General features: G+C 45.6%; 1 protein-coding gene across 2 annotated transcripts in view; it reads right to left on the bottom strand.

Annotated features, from left to right (window-relative positions):
- The window catches only part of LOC105692882 (teneurin-a), a 451,510-nt gene that overhangs the window by 152,364 nt on the left and 278,067 nt on the right, over positions 1 to 21,079 (bottom strand). The window contains exon 1 of one of the 2 annotated variants that reach the window (XM_048655888.1): positions 1,282 to 2,051. The exons of the other annotated variant lie outside the window; for it this stretch is intronic. Coding sequence (XP_048511845.1) covers positions 1,282 to 1,321 — 40 coding nt within the window. The 5' untranslated portion in view covers positions 1,322 to 2,051. Of the gene's footprint in view, positions 1 to 1,281; positions 2,052 to 21,079 lie in introns of those variants that run through there. 2 annotated transcript variants of the gene reach the window in all.

The raw sequence follows: 21,079 nt of genomic DNA on the forward strand, positions 1-21,079 counted from the left end.
GTTATATGGAACGTACTTCGCTACGATATTATATATTATATACGTTATTTCATTCCACCGCTCGCACAGCCTTCGGCTCATATTATTCATGCACTCGTGACGGTTTAATCGGTTTCGCAAATTAGAAAACATTAATGAGTAACGGAAACTAAAAAACAAAAAATGCTCGAAACAACGGGGAAAAAAAAAAAAACACAGTCGTCCGAAATTTTATTTGCCGATGAAATAAATTGTAACATTATTCGTTCGTGTCGGTTGTGCGACTGGCGGCTCGAAGTGACCGAGGTATTTTCGGCCGGTCGGTAATTCACGTGAACTAAACGGGCGAAACGAACGAAATGAAAAAAAGAAAAAAAAAAAAAGATGATGAAAAAAAAAAAAAAAAAAATTCTCTGCCTTCGCGACACAAAGCGATTGAATTACCGCGCGTATACGCGCTTCGCGCGGGGTATTGGTACTCGGGGAGGCGACGTGCTTCGTAAAATTTATACAATGGGATTACTATTGTTATTATCATGAGGCACAGGTTTTTTCGTCCGCAAAGACAAAATAAAACAGGGCCAGGGCAAAAGCAATTTGACAACGTAACGCTGCTGCCGGTGCTGCTACCGATGCTGTTGATATCCGCGTGTAACAAATTTTACCTCGTTGTACGAGGGGGTTTTCAAGGTATATATGGAAGCGCGTACACGTACACGCGACCCCGTAGAGATCAAACGATCCGGTGAAATTTTCGAAAAATTCCTCACCGTGAATATGAAATACTCGCGAAAGGGTTTCGCGTTCGCATCGGGTTATACGGCGCCTCTGTCATGTTTGATATTTTGCATATTATAATGATGAAACAAACCTCGTGTACTCGCTACCCACATTACGTATACGTTACGTTTCCGCAATTTCTCCATGGGATCTTTGAGCTAACCACGTCGGAATTACGCCCCCGTTTGTCGAACGGGTCGCGGTTTGTCCAGATAAAAATCTGCCGTTTACACGCGGTATAGACGGGTAGGTAATCCAGTTTCGATTTACACTTCGATCGTAACCTGCAGGTTGAAATTGCGATGCCGGGGCTGATTTCGCGAGCCTTGCTACCTGTAGATCGAACGTACTGTATTCAACCAATTACAGCTCGTGCGGTAGGTACATTGTGCAGCAGCGGCGGAACACACGATTTTCAAACTCGGGCAACGAACGTTTTATTTCAACTAAACGTACGTCGAGGAGTGAATTGAAATATGCTCGGGGGTTCGACTTTGCCAAAACTTTAGGAATGCGACTCACCGACACGGTCGATGTCCTCCTGCGTATAGTAGTGGTGCATGTTCGAGCCCTTGATGTTGTTATGTTTTGAATTTTTGTTTATTCTGGAAGCGGCAGCGAAAACGACTTATAAAGGCAGATCCGATACTTCTGACAGTTTGTGTCCGCTCGGAAGCATGAACTTCACAATAAATTCTCCCTACTTCTGTTTCTCACTTTGGAGCAAAGCAACGATTCACTGATCCGGACGCACTATAAATCCTTCTCACTTTCAACTTCCGATACGTGTTCGTTTTCGAACTGTATTACCACTTGCACTGTACACAGGATTATGCAGTCGAAGATACCGAGGGGTTGATCGAAGAGGAAAGAACGATTCGAAGACGTCGATGATAATTAATGACCATAGCGGAGAGTGACGAGAAGTGTCGATTAGCTTATAATCCACAATGTGTAACAGAGCGTGAAATCGAAGCTGTAGGAAATTCGAAGAAAAACAAAGAAAAAAAATAAACAAACTTGCGAAGATGGCGCAGATTACTCGATGTAAACAATGTTGATTGTTTGCGAGTCCGGAATTGCCGCTTCAGGGAAGGGAAGAAGCAAGGTGGTCAGACAATCGGGATATCCGAGGTACCCAACGGGTACCACGGCACTCGAGTCACGAGGTTCACACCATAAAGCACCGGGCAACGTCGTCGCGAACCCCCCCGACGTTCTACGACGGTGAAATTTTTCAATCAACGTACGTTTTTCTTTTAATCAGTAATTCCGAATTATTATTCATAAAAACGTTTGGGAAACGGAACGACGCGATACGGAACATACCCCAACATAAACGTCGCGCACTGGGCGAACCTGCGCACCCCGTATCAACTCCCGCCGTTTCGCGCGTCGCCGGGCATCCCCAGCGCTACGACGGAGCTTTTCGCATAAACTCGACACCACCCCCGCTTCTGGACGACGTTGGATATCGATTGGCCCAGTTGTGTACCTCGTCATGGCACACGAATCTCTCTCCTGTTCCGCTACGCTCCGCGAGGTGTACCAACACCATCCGAAAAGGACCACGTGATACCGAGGATTCGTACTCTGACCGAAAAGCTGCGAAGAGCGCGAATCTGATACGCATCGTTCCTTCAAAACGAATGAAAAGTAAAATTATTCGTACGGTACGCAATGTCTGGGAACTCCCTTCCACATGTTCGAATACCTATCCCTCAAAATTTCGGAATGTCTTGTGCCTACGAAGGCTTCTTTGCGTGACGATTGTTACGTTTAACGAGCGAAGGGTACGTCAGCTACAACCTAGCCACTCGTAACGAGTGTTGGAAAATCCTTGAGAAATTATCGAGGCTTTCGCAAGCTCGGTTTCCTCAGAGGGTTCGGAATCATGAATGGGGTCAAAGGAAGATAGTAGAACGAACGAACGCGGGCGATATACCAGAGCCGTAAATTCATGAATTCTGGATGAAACACGAGGTACGACGTCAACCGAGTGTTTTCGGGGAGTCGAAAGTTAGACGGCGAGAGTGCGAGAGGAAACGGGAAAGGATATTAGCGACAAAGGACATGGCCATTATTATGTGCACGACTGAATGCATGACAATGCGAGACTGGCGTTTCCTACGGCACCAACACACCGGCGCCCAAGCGTCCCGGCGTCCCGACGTTCCGGTTGTTCCCGTGGGCGCCGTTCAAGCATCACCACGGGACCGACGCTTCACAATGCCCCGCTAACAAGATCATGAATTGATGAATTGCTGAAAATGTATGGAACAAAAAAAAAAGGCAAAAAAAGGCAACAAAAAAAAAACAGACATATTCGCGAACCATCCATTTCGGCAGCTGTGCCCCGTGGCGTGTCAACGAAAACTCCTTAGTCCCCGAAATATTTCGCATCTCACGAGTAGACTTTGGGACAATTATCCGTGTCAATGATCGACCGAGCTACCTTATATCCCGAATTTGTTCGCGTTTGTAGTCTGCGAGTTTTACTGGAAAAAAAAGCATCTCCTCGTTCAAAGGGTCCGATTATTCGGAGAATCGAATATAAACTTTGGTATGTCGTTCAGAAACGGTTCGGCGGGATCACACGGGGGTTTACACGGTGACGGCAAAGCCTTCGCCATGCCCTCGGGTGCCTCGTTGATAATTAAAAAGGCTCGTCACACAGCCCGCAGGAGTTTTCGCTTTGAGATTAAACGATGTGATCGGGTTAATTTGGGTCTGGCGTTAGCCGACGTAATTTATCTTGAAAAAAGTGAGAGGGAATTTTCGGAAGGTGTTCGGATGATGAATGTAATGACGCGCCCCCGTTCAATAAAGGGACAGGGTATGGGGGGAGTCGTAGTCACGCGGAGAATGACTTTGGGGTCGGAAAGGGATCGGGGCGTCAAGCATACCCTGGGGGTTGTCGAAAAGTACGCTTTCCTGGAATCATAGGCAACAAATTCATCCTGCATATGAGCACTCAACTTTATATCCAGCTGCGCGGAGTTTCGTATCCCCGTGCATCGTTGCCCGGAATACACCACGTTTCCCATTTATCCGACAATTATTTCGAGAACCTTACACGTACGACGCGAATACATTGCGCACCAAACACGCGATCTTATTCCGGAACGAATCGAACACGGCGCAAAAATGTCCGCAATATGAATCACCGGCACGATTTCGCTGCCTGTTCGAGGGCTTCGAAGGTTTGTTTCATTCCGACTCGAGTCTGTCGTTATCGCGCGAAGAGCTCGGACGCTCGCAGCTGTATACGAAATTCTTTCGGGATGGGAAATTAATTATGGGTCTCCGGTGTCGGGTGACGGATGCTACCGTTAAGGAATGCATCAGCTACCGGAGCAGAAGGTCGAGTGCTTTCCGCGTCGAAGGAATCGAGCGATTTCGCGCGGGGGACGCGCGCTTTTCCCGTACGGTCAAGCGCGGATACCGGTTCGTTGTATACGGGAGGCTTAACTCCGGGCCTAACGCGAAAGCTCCAACTTGGCACTGTACACGGCGCATCTAAAATGCCACGTAGTACATACTCGTACGTTCGCAGGTAAGATAAGAGGCAGCTGGTGGCGATTATCGCGCCGTCCCAAAGATTTCCCCGCTAAAATCCTAGCGGCGCTTTCCGCGGCACGCACCTGTCCCCCGAAACTCAAACCCCCCAGTTTTATAACTCCTTTCCTCCGTTCCCCCAGTCCCCGAAAGCACCGTTGGCAAGTTAACTCGAGATTCCGCAACTTGAGCGATAACGAAAATCCTTGTTAATATTCGGACAGCTATCTCTGCGAAAATCGCCCGTCCCTACCCTCTCGTAATTGGTACCTAGTAGCGCAGGTTTGGCACTGGGTTCCACCTACGTACACCGTAGTCCTGGAATGCGCTTCGCGACCGGCTTATTCTCGCAGGGCGAGGGCGACCCGGAGATCGGCCTGGCCCTCGCGCCGCCGCTGCTGCCGTTCCCGGTGCTCGTTACTTGGATAGTGCTCGACTCTACCCAAGGTACCTACTTGGCGTACTAAGTATCTTGGTTACTTGAGATTAAGACGGTTTCACCTGACCTCGGTGGGAAACCTTGGACCCGTTCTCTCCCTCGTTCGAAAGAGGAAGACGAGGAGGAGAAAGAAGAAGAAGAAGGAGAAGAAGAAGAGGATACGGCTGGCGTTTATGGAATATTGAGTTTCTTTTTATCCATTTATTTATGCGATACTCGGTGTTCTTTTTTTTTTCTTTTTTTTTTTTTTTTATTTCGTTTTCTCCTTTTTTTTGTCGGCGAAATCGAACTCCGATATATCGTTCGCGTCACCCTAAGCCCCGCTAAATGGATATATATCTTGGAGAGTATTTCAATTTGATTGCGAGCGAAACCCATTTACACCTTTATTTCCACGTATAAACATAAACTCTGTAAAGCGATAAAAATTCTTCGTATTTCCGAAGGGCAGAGAGAACTTGGGTATGAGACGCGCGCAGACAAGACGAAATCTTGAATCTTATACGTCGGCGAGTAGGTAGTGGTGAGTGTGGATGCGGAGGAGGTTGCGGAGTACTTGAGGGATGGAGAGAAGTATAGAAAAAGAAAAGTGATGGCAAAGTGAAAGAAAGAGGGAGAAAAAAAGTGAAGGCGCGACGCGACGGGTAAAGACGAAACGTATTTCCCGGTGGGATACGAATTACCGTAGAAACGAGAAAAATAATGAAACTTTTCTTAAAATCCGTCGGAGTGAATATTATTTAAATCTATTTGAATAACAGGTGTATCGCGATGCACTATTACGTATATCTACGCAGGATGTCGCTTCGGAAAACTCCCTCGAATTCTTATCCCCGGCAAAGACGAATCTCGTTCAGAAATAAAATATAAGAATTTTTATTCGAACAATTATAAACGAAGAGATAACCGCGTGCTCGATCACCCGTTATTCAGACGTCAGGAGACACGGAATCGCGGAAAGTGGTGATTATAAAATGAAATGAGAAAAAAAAAAAAAACTCGATTTCATTTTCTTTATAATTTTTCGTCATGACCTCCTCGCTGCGTTCAGCTGGAACTGTTCCTTTCCGCGAACGAAAGCGCGAGTTGAAGCGAAGCGTCCAAAGTTTCCGGTATCGATCGAAATTCTACTCGGTCTAATTTTGAGCCCTTGAAATTTCCGAGTAGATTGTCGAATCGTTGGTAAAACTTTAATTCATCTTATAAATCATCCGATGCGTTTCCTATCGGGTTCCTAACGGCGAGCCAATTTGATCTTCGATTCCCCTCGCGGTTTCCATTCGCAGCGCGATAATTCCCGTCGCGATCGTCGTGGTGAAAAATGACAGAAGTGACGATGAAAATTGAGTGAAAAAGATAGCCGGCGGTACGTCACGGTGAGACGTTCGAAATTCGGAATTCGGAATTCTCTGTCATGCAGGCAACCCCTAATCATATTCCGGAAGCTTGCAGCGACAATATTGTGGCTCTGTGGTTTATGAGAAACAGTATGTAGCGGTTCCGCGACTAGGGTGAGGGCAAAATCCCGTAGGATGAGGATCATCCGGTAAACAACGTAACAGCGTTGGAACGGCACCGGGTGCAGCAATATTCCAAGCAATTACAATAACTCGGCAGAAGATGGTTACATAGGAAAATAAGCTATACCTACATACCGACCAATAAAACCGTGTACCGGATATACCTTTCTCGAGTTGTCGGTATCTCGTAAGGGAATCTCGATACTCTTGTTAACCGTGGGAAATACGCCTGGGATGCCGAAGGAAAATCAATTTGATTCCGCAACGTAACTCTACATCTATATCAGTACATGTGTATACATATATAAATGTAGGAGCCGAAGCTCGCACTGTTACGGAGATGCGATGCAGCGGCGCGTACAATGTCTAGGAATTGAACGGTTCCCGGAAAACTCAAAGCGAATCGGAAGTAAACACAAAAATGAAGACGATATTAACCCGCGGGATATGAAAGTAACCGGATATATCTGATAACGAGGCAACAGAAATGACCGATTCGCGAGATCGTCATTTCCGGCAAATTTAGATGTACCCAAATTCAAAGAATCCGTAAAACGATCTACCGTGGTGCCTCGCGGATTCTAAGAAAAAAGAATCATCAGCTGGCTTATAATTATTTTACGGAACAAACTTTTCGTACAATGAAATTCGCAGTAATTTTTTTTAATCCCCTCCCCGTATTTTATTCCCGAGGTAATCCTCGTCAAATTAAAAAATAAATAGAATCGAATGAATTGAACAAAAAATTGTGAAAAAAAAAAAAAAAATAGAAGGAAACAAAGAAGAAACAGCTGTAAGTTTGAAAAGGCCCGTGCCTTTTTTAATTGCCACTCGTCGCGCTTAATCGAGAAACTCTGCCGCGGTGTTGCGTTCTTGCCATACATACGGTTGCTGTTTCTGTGCCGATTGAAGCACTTTGAAAAGCAATTCCAATCAATGAGAAGGATTGTGAGTTTTACGTCCGCATTAATGTGCCACGAGCTTCTGGCGGGTATTTATATAAACGTACAATATACAAACGACAAACCTCTGAGAGAATTCATACCGACGTAACATCGCCGCGTATACGTGCACAGCTCGAGAAGCATCGGAAAAATCGAGAAAATTGGAGCAAAATATGAATGAAGAGAAAATAAAAATAACAAAAAAAAACAGAACGAAAGAAAATGGGGACAGGAAATAACTGAAACAAAGAGCAATTTGCTCGGTATCGGCGAAGCGAAGGTACTTCGTCATCCCGACGGTACATGGAAATCGAACAGTGCGGCGTACACTAGTTTATAGGTAGAGTTAGGTACCTCACCTCATAGGTTGTAAATTGAGATTTCAGTTTGTCGTTGCATTAACCAGAAGCAGCAATTTGACACAGCCCGGAGTCTTGAGAGAGCGTGCGACCGGGGGTAGGAGAGGCACAGAGGGGGGTAGCGAAGCTGTAACTTGCCGTACCTGCGTATTAGTCTCGGCGACGAGCAACTAGTTAAATTTATACTAAATGCTGACTCTCGCACGTTCGGCGGTGCGCGGGCGAGGCACCGACGAAATAAACTGTCATAGAAACTCGCGATTCCAACTCCTGCGGGGGTAACGGGCGGAAAATAGGTTACCCGTAATCAGCCGTGCTTAATAACAATTCAACGCGTTTCGACTGTCGTCGCGTTCCGCGTTCGCGTTGCGACCACCCCCCTCCCCCCCTCCCCCCCGTATACCCGCTCCAATTTTCTCCCCCTTCTTTTTCCATTATTTCCAGGTGCACGGTTTCCCTGAACGCTTTCGTAAAAATGACATAACGCACCGACTCGGTGCCACTCGGCTAGGCCAAGGTTCGGCCAGGTCCCTAACCCCTCGAAATATTCCCTGCACCCACTTCTCTTGCCCTGTGTAACGAAGAGCTGGGATCAATACACACGCACAGGGTTCTCGCTCGAGACTTCTTCTTTCCAAGTGGCACAACGCGCCTTCGCCTCAACCTTTTCTTTTTTTTTTTTCCACCTCTCTGGCTCGTGGTGATACAAGTCTCATTCGCGGACATCGCCCGCGCCTGTATCGCTCCTCCTCTATTTTTTCTCCGTTTATAAATTTTATAAGCGCACACATTCCAGAAACTGCATCCGTGGTAGTTGGTCCCTGCTCTGTGGAAATGATTCGGTCGTCTCAATAGCGAAGTTACGGTGAAGAACGACGTTGTGCCGACGGAATTTTTAACGGTATATATATGTATATCGCAGGCTTCACCTCCTTCGCGCTTTCTTTACTAAAAAAATTTCCATCGGTCGGAGGCATCGTCTCCGAACGAGACCCTCGGCGATAAAAAATCGTAATATCGAGAGACATTATGCGCCTTCGCCGTACAATGGTTATTGTTTTCGAGCGGGGTGCAAGCATGAATATTTCGTTGTTTTGAACCGATGTAATCTTCCCGCTTTTCGAAGGTACGACCGAGACCAGCGGTACTCCTACGTAGGTACGTACGTACGTATACCGTTATACTTCCCAAGCATTTTTGTTCCTTTTTTTGAAAACATTCTTTTTATTCATCGTCATGTTCCACGGGAACTACGGAATTTAGTCGACGCTTTGTTTCTTAGAGGGATCGAAAATTACTACGGTACAGGTAGAGAGATACTCTGGGGGGAAAAGAGAACCGGAAAGTGTACCACGAATATAGCTCACGGTTGTTTCGTTACGCTTTCACGTTTATGAAATTTTTAAAAATTTCTTGAAAAATAACCCGATATGGAAAGGAGTCAGGAATACGAAGGGGTCATTCACGGTGTGAATCGAATGAAACTTTTTCCCCTCGTCTAGGAATGAAATTGACCGCAAGTTTTGAATAGAGAAATCACAGCTGCGAGCGTTGGTTTTATAAACGGCGGTGCGGGAATATAAAAAGAAAAAAACAAAAAAAAAAAAACAAAGAAATAAAAATAAAAATTGTAAAAGCTGGCGAGAAAAATCTTTATTGAAACGTAATCGCAGAGTCCACACTTATCCTGCAATTCAATCTCGCACCGAAAATGGTCGATGAAACTGAAACTAAATTCAATCGCTTTCTAACTCTTGCAGCGCAGTGAAACGAAACGTATATATATTTTTTATGTCTCACTCACAATCAGTCGCGTGGTACACGGTGTGCGAAAAACACCGGAGGTTGGATAGTTGTCGGACGTTTCGCCCGCACTGGATCGAGATAAAAAAAAATCATCACCGATGTCCAGGACGGTCGGCGACACATCGTACATTTCTCTTTCGGTGAAAACAGTCTCCCCGGTGAATCGAGAGATGACGACGTTGAAGCAGCTTCGATATAAAGAGTCGATCGATTCGAGGACACCGTGTAGTACGGAGTCATGCTTCGCAGACGACGAAATTACTCTACGATTTTACCCCGGCCCGGGAGTAATAACAATAAAAATGAACATGTAACGGCGACCGCACGAACATCAAGAGCAGCGGCAGCGGCATCAGAACCGGCTGGAAAACTCGTCGCCTTAAAAGCTCGGCGCTCTGACATGAGCGAGGAACTTTGTCACTCCTTACTCCGGATCCTGGAGTATATAGAGTTCGCTCTGGCGTTCTATTCTCTTAGACTTTTACTCCCTAAGCGTTTGATCAAATAGAGCCGCCTAGGAGAAGATCGTTGAACGAAGTGCGCGCCTAGCTGCTGCCGCCGGTCGGCGGTACCCCCCCATCACAGTTCGGAGCCCGCGAGGTAGAAAAGAAGAGAGTAAAAGCGGCGGGGGTACGTCGATCGATCCGTCGATCGATCGCTACCAAGCGAACCGAACGGGGGATCGTTTGACCCGAAGAAGATTAGTTTTACCAGGCGAAACACTACCGCAGGTCGTAGTTTAAACGGGTCTCGAGTTCACCGTCGATGCAACGATCGCGCTTTGCTGCAATCGACGATTTCCCGCAGCACCCCCCGCTAACTTACTTCGAGTGGAAAACGAAGCGAACGAGCGAAAGGCTTGGAATTGAAAAACCTGATGGCCTAATGCGCCCTTGATTTTATTATTTGTCTACCCTGCGCTTTGTTTGCCGCAATTTCGTCGTAACGAATTCCCTCGCCGGTTATCATCGACGTTTCGTATCAGAGCGACGAGACGGACATTATAATATCGAAAAATTCACGTGGAATGAACGAACGCGTCAAAGTTCACTGGGCTCTCCCTTTACTTTTCATACATTTTCCGGCCTTGTCGCAGCAACGAAAAAAGTTTCCCGTCGCGGTTCCAACGTTGCGCGCGAAATTTTCTCTCGATTCTACGGAGGGTTGCAGCAGCGGCGGCGCCGTACCTTGCCCTTCGTATATAATATTTTCTCATTCAATTATTCGTTTTAGATTGAGGCCCCAGGGAATCGCGCATGACGCGTGATATGAGATTTATTTATATAAATAACATTACATTCCGCCGGTGGTTCCGAAGTGGAGTGGGCGAAACGTTGAGGAAGTAGGGTAACCGAAACTCGCAATTATTTTCCGGTGATTGTGAACGTAATTTTCCATCAACTTCTCTGAAATTAAAAGTATTGCTCAGCTATAGATTTTCACGGAGCCGCACGCGCCACGGATGACGTTCGAACGCGCGACTATCGTTCGGATAATAAGGTGAAGAGAAGAAAACAAAAAAAAAAAAATTGAAGAAATTTCTCGGAGGACATGAATTTCCGTCGTGCGTAGCTATATAACGCGGAGAGAACTGGGGAGGCAGTACGTCAGTTTCTATGAACTCGCGGGGGCACAACCGGGACGCGAGAGTTTCGCTTGATATTGAGCAGCAAATTGAATCCGAACGCCGTCATAAAAGATGGATATCAAGCTCCCGCTTCAACGTATCGCCTATACATGCAGCAACGGGAGTAGCAGCAGTGGCAGCAAAACCAGCAGAAGCAGCTTATTTCCCCGTGTACAAACTTTGAACGACTTGACTTTATGTGTACGCTCGCACACCGCGCATTTGTCAATTTTAAGGGTCCTCCGAAGAATGAGGCAAGAAAAAAAAGAAACGAGGCGAAATAAAATAAACGAATCAAACGAATTTCGCACTCTCGACCGGCCGAAGAATAATTTTCAACGGAATATATCGTCGACTCCCGATCCGAATGAAACGTACATCGCGTAGGGATTCTGCGATATTTTTTTATTTTATCGCGATATTCGGTGGCCGGAATGTGATATTTATTTTAGGAATATACACGGGAAGCTGTAGTTTTTGATCGATAAGGATCAGCGGAAAGCAATCAGTCAGATGCAGGAGATATAAAGTTATTTCATAGATAGCCCGGTGCGGGAGGTAAAACTGATCTGGATCTATTTTGAAAAAATGGCAATCAGTCTGCGTGTTTAATGTGAAATTTATCTGCAAGTGACGTTTGGTGCGTGCGCCAGTCGCCGTACACGTAGCGGTTATACGGAGATCGATCTATCGGAAAAAAGCGGAAGTACAATACGTACGAAATGATAGATCAAATTGAAAATAGAGTATCGAGAGGAGCGGGATATCCTATACGGCTCCTGGAGCTTTGTCACCCTCCGTCCCGTCCTATTCCATATCCCCGTGAAACTAGTAAAGGACTATCGTCGATTTATTTTTATCAAATCAAACTGCAGTTCGCTCCGCCGGGCTTCGGGACGGCGGTGAGAAAGGGGAGAGAGGGAGAGAGGGAGAACGCAAATAATGAATATGAGAGATACGCGCGGCTTTCGCGTCATTTCATCACCGATCGTTATTTTGGATGTCCGCAATCGTGCCACCTACTATAGTCGTCACGCAAAGAGAGACCATCGTCACCGGGGAGTCGCGGGTGTACACTTATACGCGTGTGAAGAACATTGTTTGGCATCTCCTCTGCTATTCAAAAGTTACCGTATTTATACAGCTGATTAATTGAAAAACGAACATTTGTTCGCACACTCCCGCGCATCGGCATTGTTTTTCGCATCGCGCGCGACTCCGTCGATCTTCGCCGATGTTTTTTTTTCATTCGCTCGATCTTTTTACCCCCGCAATTTTTCACCGCGTATCGGTCCGACGAAAATTACACGGCGTCATTTTTGCGAACACACCCAATTCGTATTTACAGTGGACGACATGAAAGCATCGGGGTACAGCTTTTACAAAGGGGTGGAACGAGAACGAGCCAGATAACGATTTTGCATTGACGTCGATTATAATTACTCGTACTTGACGTGGGGAAAATTTTCAGGTACAGAATTAAAAAATACAAATTTTTTTTCATCGAAACTCCTTCACGCCCCAATAGAGAAAGAAATTATATTCTATGTTACTACAGCTCGGTGGCGAATGAACTTTTTTTTCTCTTGTTTTTCATACCGCGAAGGAATTTGGAGAATTGTTTCTCAATTAAAATCGCGGGGTGAATTTTGTCACCGCGCACACCGGCGGGCAATTTTATCCGTATAGCCATACGTCGCGCTCGCCGCCTCTACTTCGCCGAGTGTTTCGGAGTGCAAAAACTTGGACTTCGTCGTCGTCGTCGTCGTCGTCGTCTTCTTAGTTGTCACCGTTGTAAGAAATAGCTGAGACGAGGACGAAGAAGACGTGGGGCGTCGATGCAAAAAAAGCGTAATTTTCTCGGAGTCTCGCCCCGCGTGAGCTTGAAGGAAAAGAGAAGGTCGAGAAAAGAAGGAAATGGTTTCAGGTAGAGACCCTTCGCCCGCTCCTGCTTATACGGCGTTTGCAAAACTATAGGCGAGGCCGGTGATAATTTTGGCAGGAGAGTCCGGCGGGGGGCGAGTGTTGGTGGACGCGAAGCAGACCGCTCCGGACTCGTTATTTAAAGCTTTTCCTAGATTTTTTTTCCACACTCCCTCGCCCCAGCCGGAATGATTAACTTGTTCGCTGAGCAAGCGTAAAAAACTTAGCTAGGCTTGGCGGAATTTTTTTGCTTGCACATTTTGTCCGTCCTTCGCGTTCTCTTTCTCTCTTTGTCCTCTCCCGTCTCTGGACTAACGAGAATTACCACGTGATTCGAAGCCATCCGTAACCGACGACGAGGTGCCGGAGGACGATGACCGTGAAAGTTCAATTTCATCGACGCAAATTTCTCCAATAACTATAACAACCGATGGAAAAAAGATTCGCATAATTTCGGCAAACCTTGAAATAATACGTGAACATTTTTCTTCCGCCGGGAAAAGCTCGTGTCGTGCGCATCGATCGTGTGTGGAATTTTTTTCCTCATGGGAAAATAAAGAGTAACGGTCTGAAGAAAGCTCCGCAGCTGAGCTTCTTTTTTTTTCTTTCAGAGGGCAGAGGGGATTCTTCCGTGATTTCGGTATTAAGTTTATTTTTTATTCCTCGAATTGAAGGAGAAGGAATAAAATCAGCTCATATGGAATACTTCTTCTCCGTTCCATTTCTAAGCTATATCGTTTCGGAAGATAAAACCGGCGAAATAAATGGCTGGGAAGCAGCGTGCGAGTGTTTCGGTGCTGAAAGAGATCTGTGCGCCGAACGAACCCTATATACATCCCAAGACTTCGCTCACCCGCCTCGGTGTCTGTTTTTCATTCTTCCTTCTCAATTATTTATACACAATTTTTTTCGCGGGCTTCATTCCTTTTATTCATTTATTTTGCCACGTTCTCTTCGACCCCGTCGGTGTTACGCGTACACCGCACGTGTGGGTGCCTCATGACGCGCGCGCGGAATAACGTCACGTGATAATCTAACTCGGCGATCTAAAACACCTATATACGTGTTACGTTAAACCGGTAATTATGATATTTCACGCAATATTAAAGGTACACGCGTCCCACACGGGTGTCGGATGAAATCTCTTTCGTCTCGCGATTCGGATATCGTTCCTTCGCAGCGATAAGTCACGCGATGTTCTCCAGATAATGCTCCAGTGGAATAAAAATCGAAGACGATAACGGGAGGTGAAAAAACAAAAAAAATCCAGCGAAATCGAGAAATTTTTAAAACCCGTTCTCCGAGAACCTCGTTTATAATTCAGGTCTGTTATTGCTCGTACGAGTATACGAGGCTACCCCACACCGAAGCGAATCGTCATCCTCGTCGCGAGCGACGAGTAAAATTTATAACGTACGATAATTACCCGCGAAAATAGAAAACTAGATCAAACTTGGAGAAACGTCGAGTTCGCACCTTGCACCTGAAATAATATCCACGCATACATACGATACATGACTACGTATAGTTTTTATTTTATAGTGTTCACGTGGCACAAAGCTCGCAATTAGTGCACGAGGTCATGCTTCGTTTTATACAGTCGTTTGCCGGAGTTCAAGAAATCCGAACGAATCCCGTGAAGTTTAGTAAGAAAAGCACGAAGGTGATATAGGTATGTACGTACGTAGGTACCTAAAAAGGTATTATAATTATACCCTGCATGTGTATACGGCCGGCATAAGAGTAGTGGAGAAATTCTTTTATAGCGTCTCGTTGGTGGGCATATATTCTTCTTCTTTTCTTTTTTTTTTCCCACCAACCTGACCCAGTTCAACACGGGACCTGCACGTTATTCTTCCATTTCTTATTTAATTTTCCGTTTGTCTTTTTTCCGTGTCCTTTTATTTCACGTCACACCGACCGGCGGGGGCGCGACGCGCGTTCGTAGTGATTCTCCGGGTGAAAACAGTCGCATTTTTGTTTTTCTAATTCCACATTTTCCCCTTGTACTTTTTGTTATTTTCGTTCCGTTTCGGTTTTGTTCCCTTTTTTTTTTTTTTTCTTTTTTTTTGTTTTTTTGTTTTTTTGTTTCAGCTCCGAAACTCGGGAGCGGGTGGTACGTACATTTGGGTATGAATGTAAATTCGGAGTAATATAAGTGGTGCACCAGTTGCAGGTATATAACGCAATGCGCGTGGTAACCACGTTCAAGGCTAATTCAACTAATTAGATTTTCACACGATGCAATTGTACGCCCCGACGGACTCTGCAGGCGCACCACCACCGCCATCATACCAACCGGCACCGGCAGCGCCGGCGATATATATCCAATGAAGCAGCTCATCACTATTTTATTTACACGATTTCAGTGCAAGTTTAACGCTATTTGCACGCCACAAAGCTGCTGAATTGACAATTTTCACTTTTCCTCTTCTACCGTTATTAGTTTTTTTTATTTCAACTGTAAACCGGTTCTCCCTAGCTGCCGCAGTTGCATCCGCGTGCATGTCATCTGCTGATAATATTCCCAACAATTTCCACCCCTGCTGGCTGCAGATTTCCATGCGTGTCTATCGAGCCGGTGATGCTGCAGCTGCAATAGAAGTATATCCGCCTACTGTGCAATGTAACAAAAAAAAAAAAAAAAAAAAAAAAAGAAAAAAAATTCAATTCCCTTCTTTACGGATTCACGTTTGCATTAAAATTCGGTAACGAATATAATTGTCGTCGAATATCGTCCGCTGTATCGGGGCTTTGTTTCGCGGGAGCAGTGGAGGTGCGCCGGTTATGCATAACTTATGAACGCGAATTTCCGTACACAGGAAAAAGAAGGTGATGTAAAAAAGTCGAGAGGATAAGTTGCGATAAATTGTGTAAACGCGCGGGTGTTGCAGCGTGCAGGATAAACGGGATGAAAGTTTAATGAAAAACCTGTGTTGGAAAACCGGAGTTCATTCAAAGTTCAAATCTGGGTTACAACACCCCGACATATCGGGGTAGCGGGTGGCGGGTGGCGGGGCCTATCGGCGCGTACGCGCGGGTATTGTACCAGCTATTTTTTTTTTCATCCCCCGATTTTTGCCGCCTTTAATTTTTTTTTCTCTCCGCTTTTTTTTTTTTTTTTTCCTCCTTCGTTTCATATATAATGTACGTACTTAGGTTCAATGCCCATTTCCCAACGTTCCTACCCACTCCCGCCCTTTGCCGTGGCGTTCGAGTCTTTGGAAAAAAAAAAAAAAAAAAAGTGCCATGGGATACCGTAAGCGAAACATTGAATATTTCAAGTCTCAGTCCTCGAAGCCGAGCCGAATTAGAAATTACGAATTCATTTTTATTCTTATCCCAGGGGAGAAAGCTCTCAACCTCACTTCCTCCTAAAGCTATATAGCCTCGTGTTAACCGACGACGATGATGACGCGGAACCCGCTGCAGCGGATTCAACTCGAGGAAAGTTTCGTAGCAAGTGGATTGTCGAGGTATTCGTTACACCGCGTTTCCTCCATTCGAAATTGGACAACGTATTTATACGTGTACGACCGACTGTCTTATCTATTCGTGCTATTATGGATCATATAGATCCACTACTCTTGCGACACGATTACTTTTTACATGCATCGGTAACCCCACTGTGAATCGCGTGATTCCGATTCGATTTGAATTACGTGTATTCGCATCCGGCGATTGTACAGAGTCGGTATTCGGGGTGCTTGTACGCGGGTGTAATTCGATCGGGTATATTTCCCCGCGTCGCTCTATTGACGAAGAGAATATCCGACTGCACGGGTTCCTCTCTTCCTTCGCCGAACTAATCTGGATCTTAATTACAATCCTTCCGGGTGATTCTAATTATAGTATTTTATCGGTAGGAATCGAGTAGGGAATACCAGCCGCATCGGTCTTACGGTACGGTGTACGCTCCCGATATACATATATCCCGCTATCAAACGCGAAGTCAGTCGATCTCTCGCTACAGATTCAGGGATTACGGTCCATTTCATTGGTATTCCGTACGACGTCCCGTCCACGCCACCGTGAAACCTATTGTCACCGTCGTTGCTCAACATTTCGTAGCCTTTACGCTGTCCCGCTGTCCCGCGGGGTCCATCGACGTTTCGATAGGACGTAATTCCAAATGAATAAATAAACGAACGCACAAATGAGCTGGGTTCGATTATCTTCATCCCAACGGCTTCGCGACCTCGATATAATTCGCGAATCGCGCGCTCCGCCGACTATCCAGACAAATGACTTCGGTATACGGTCGCGCGTGAGCCAATTCAATAATCCGAATCGCAAAGAAGTAATTCAATTGATTCGCCGTGATTTCGCATCGATGAAATATAGAAATTTCGGAACGGGGGGGAGGGGGGATGGGATGGGATCGATGTTCGCGCGACCTCTGAATCCTGATTTTTCTTACGAGTGTCCGCGCGTTGCAAATAGGCGGATGATAATTCCGGATGGGACGGTGTGATTTGAATGCGGCGAGTACGTACAAGTTGGTCATGAAACGCGCGCGCGGGGGTGCTTGTCGGGGGGTCGAGGAGGGGGGGGGGGGGGGGGGGGGGGCGGCGGCACCCTCGATTCTTAAGCAAGGATCGTAATTCGCTCTAATCCAATTACTGGAACGCGGGGAATAAGTTACCCAACGGTAAGAGCGCGATTTCTAAACAAGGCACGATCCGAGGCCACCTCCGGGCTTCGTATTCTTTCTATTCTTTAACCGCATTAAAGCAGCTAATTCCGAAGTCAAATAAAGAGTTCCGCAACGGGTCAGGGTGGAACGGAAGAAAACAGAAAGAGAAAGAGGAGAGGAAAACGCGAGACGCCAGGGTACCGAGGGTGTATGAGTCCAAAGCCGGGGCTGAGTGTCTTTCTTATCGCCTGTTGAAAGAAAAAACTTTTCCTACAGCTGTTCGACCGTCTCTCGGTGTATAAAGACGTTCAACTTTTACCAGCGATCTTTGCCCATTTGTCCACGATGACACGTTGCAATTGTTGTTTGTATAATTATAGAGCGCATCACGTACGAAGCGCGAACCGACCGAACACCAGACAAGAATTATAACATTTCCAGGCAAATCACTCGTCGCTGCAACATTCGCAAAGTACCCACCTGTACATACCTTATTATTTCCTATTCGTTATTTTGCGCGACCAGCGGAATAAACTCGGTAGTCGCATATTTTACAGGATAAAGTTCTTATCGCCTGCCAATTAGTCACCACGCGATGCGAAACGCTTTCTTCCCTCCTTATATTAATGATATATTATATGTAGATTCATAACTCGTGGCGCGCTCGCGAGATTACGCAGTCTGTCTCTCGTTGAACGTCAAAGTTTTACGGAAGATCGGCTGTCGGACGACAAACTGGATGACGTTTCACGGTAAACAACGCGATTATAAATCATCCGGTATGATTATACGGGGATTCAGTATTTGAAACGTACGCGAAAAATGTGAACGCGGTAAAAAGCGCATTTCCGCATCGATGAATCTAGCCGATAAAGTAATAGCAATGGTGATAATAAAGTGAGATTAATTAATTTTTAAAAAACGATCGCGTACGTAGTTGGGTGTTTCCGTATATTTATGACAAAATCGATTAGCCGAGGCGTTACCATCCGCGCGGTGCATTAAGGCGATAATTTATTCATGATAATAGGTACGTACATACACGGTTACACGTGTATAAGGGAAATACACAAATTTTCTATAAGCAGCGGGTTGCCAACGTATAATATTGCGGCGGACGAGTAGATCCTCTCTCTATATATATATATATATTATATATATATCTCTGTTTTAAAACGCAGCGTGTTACCGCCGGCCGTACGTTTCGGTCTCCATTAAATGTGACTGGACGATATGGAAGAAATTCCGTACGCCACACCGCGTCAATATGGCCAACGTCGGATGAATATGAATGAAACGGGTTTCCGGTCTGCTTGATCGCGGTCCAGTTTTACATTTACATCCATATTTTTACCATCAAACGGACGCGGACTTCCCCTCCGGGCGGACGACATATTTCACATAGGGAAAGAGATCAAGCAGCGCGATATATGTTTCCTCGTTTGTTGCCCCCTTTTTTTGTTTCCATCCTCTAATTGTAAGTTCCATCGATATCGGTGATTTCTGATTCGCTCGGAACGTGGAAAATAGCCGCGACCGTGTCGTCGCGCGAAACTTCGTGATACAACCGCTGACAATGAGAGAAATAAAAGAAAATTCTTGGCTCTCGATCGCCGTGACGTAAGTATAGCGTAGATATTTGCGCTCCGAGAAGAACGCACTTGGGTAACTTTCGAGGGGCAATAAGTTGCCGATAAGTTGTTCGTTCCGGATTGATTCCTTCGAGATATCGACAAACAACATCGAACACAATTATGAACAAATGTAATACGGAATTCCTTGTTTCTCCCCCTACCCTATCGCGTGCAGCTATACAATATACTTATTATAAAAGAAACTCAAATCGAATCGGAGCTCGGACATATATGCACCCGAGCTCGAGTTTGATTTGACAAAACGGTGAACTGGATGACAAAAAGATACACCGGAATGGATGACAAAAAAAAAAAATTGCGACTATTCTAATCCGCCGACTTGTTTTTCCACAGCCTCTCGATTCGAAATAGGCATAATACCGCCCCGTACACGGAGGGAACGTACGTTGTGTAATTGTGAAGGAAGATCAAACGGAGGATATAAACTTGCACATCAAACGACCCCAATAATATTTTTTTGACAAATCCTAATTGATGCGACAAATAAGAGAGTCGTTACAATGCGCGTCCATTGAAGCGCACCGTTTCCGATCTCTATCTATCCGAGCAACTCCTCCCGCCGCAGTCATCAGTCAGACAAATCCGGCTCGTCCCTAACGTTTTTCCCTATACCGATACATAAAACCGTATAAAACTACCTTATCCCACCTATACGCTGCAGCACACCACGAAGCACTTTGTCAATGTGCAACGTTTCGTGTCATGGTTGTATTGCACACGTGGAGTTGGTGTATAAATGCGAATATAAGAAAAACGGCAAAGGTAGATAAATATACGGCAAAGTTCGTACGTATACACGGCTATGTAGTACGTACCTTACAATCCCATATAAATGCATGAGCCTGTAAAAACGAATGTGACACGTGGGGGACGAAAAAAGGAGAGATTCAAAGAGAGAAAGAGAAAGAGAGAGAGAGGAATATATGTATGTCAAAGGGACGGGGACGAGACGGAATGCAGAAAGGGAGGTGTGGACGGGGATCGAGCAATTTTCTACAATTCGTTTCGCAGCGGCATATGCTTTTAATTCTTACGGATTAAAGACGATTAAAATTGATCAAAATTTATGAGGCCATCCTCGTCCCGTGTAATAAATCTAACAATTGAACGACGTATACGCATCGCGACTTTACGACGTCACGGGAATACGTGAAGCTGGAGGAGAAAAAAAATTTATTACAATTAAACCGAGACGATTACCGAAGTTTGGAGAGAAACACGGTATGGGAAGAATTGGAGTGAAGGAATTTTCTGAAATTCTATTTTCTTACAGACGCGAGATTAATTGAGTTACTCGGACCAAAGGCAACCGCGGCGTTACATTTTCTCTACGAGTATCTAATATCGGAGACCACCTAGCGCGACACGTGACCGACGGATACGAAATGAGAGATGAAAATAATGCGCTCGGTGAAAATTCGTTTCAATTTTTTACTTTTTCTTCTTTGCGAGTTTGAAAAAACTAGGGTTCAAAAATGATTCTCACTGATCGTCGAGGTAATAAATTTCACCGCATTGGCACACCGCGCCACGTGACCGTTCCCCCCTTGATTTCCCCATGCGTTCGAGCGTACACGTTGCACACCGATGGCGTCGGTATTGCGCCGTCCGTCCGTCCGTCCTCATCTCATCTCATCCCCATAATTCATCCGATACTTTATCAGGCCATGCCGAATATATTAGAGAAAATCCTTGATAATCGTCCCCTCGTAATTCTCATCACGAAGAGGGATGGAGAGAGATAGCGGTATACGGAGAGTCGAGGTATCGCGGTATATGAGCGTGGGTTCGATACTTTGCCCGGAAGAAAGCCGGGCGGACAAACGCAACGATAAAATCTATGCGATTTAGAT

This window comes from Athalia rosae, chromosome 5 (genome assembly GCF_917208135.1).
Source record: "Athalia rosae chromosome 5, iyAthRosa1.1, whole genome shotgun sequence".
Taxonomy (NCBI): Eukaryota; Metazoa; Arthropoda; class Insecta; order Hymenoptera; family Athaliidae; genus Athalia; species Athalia rosae.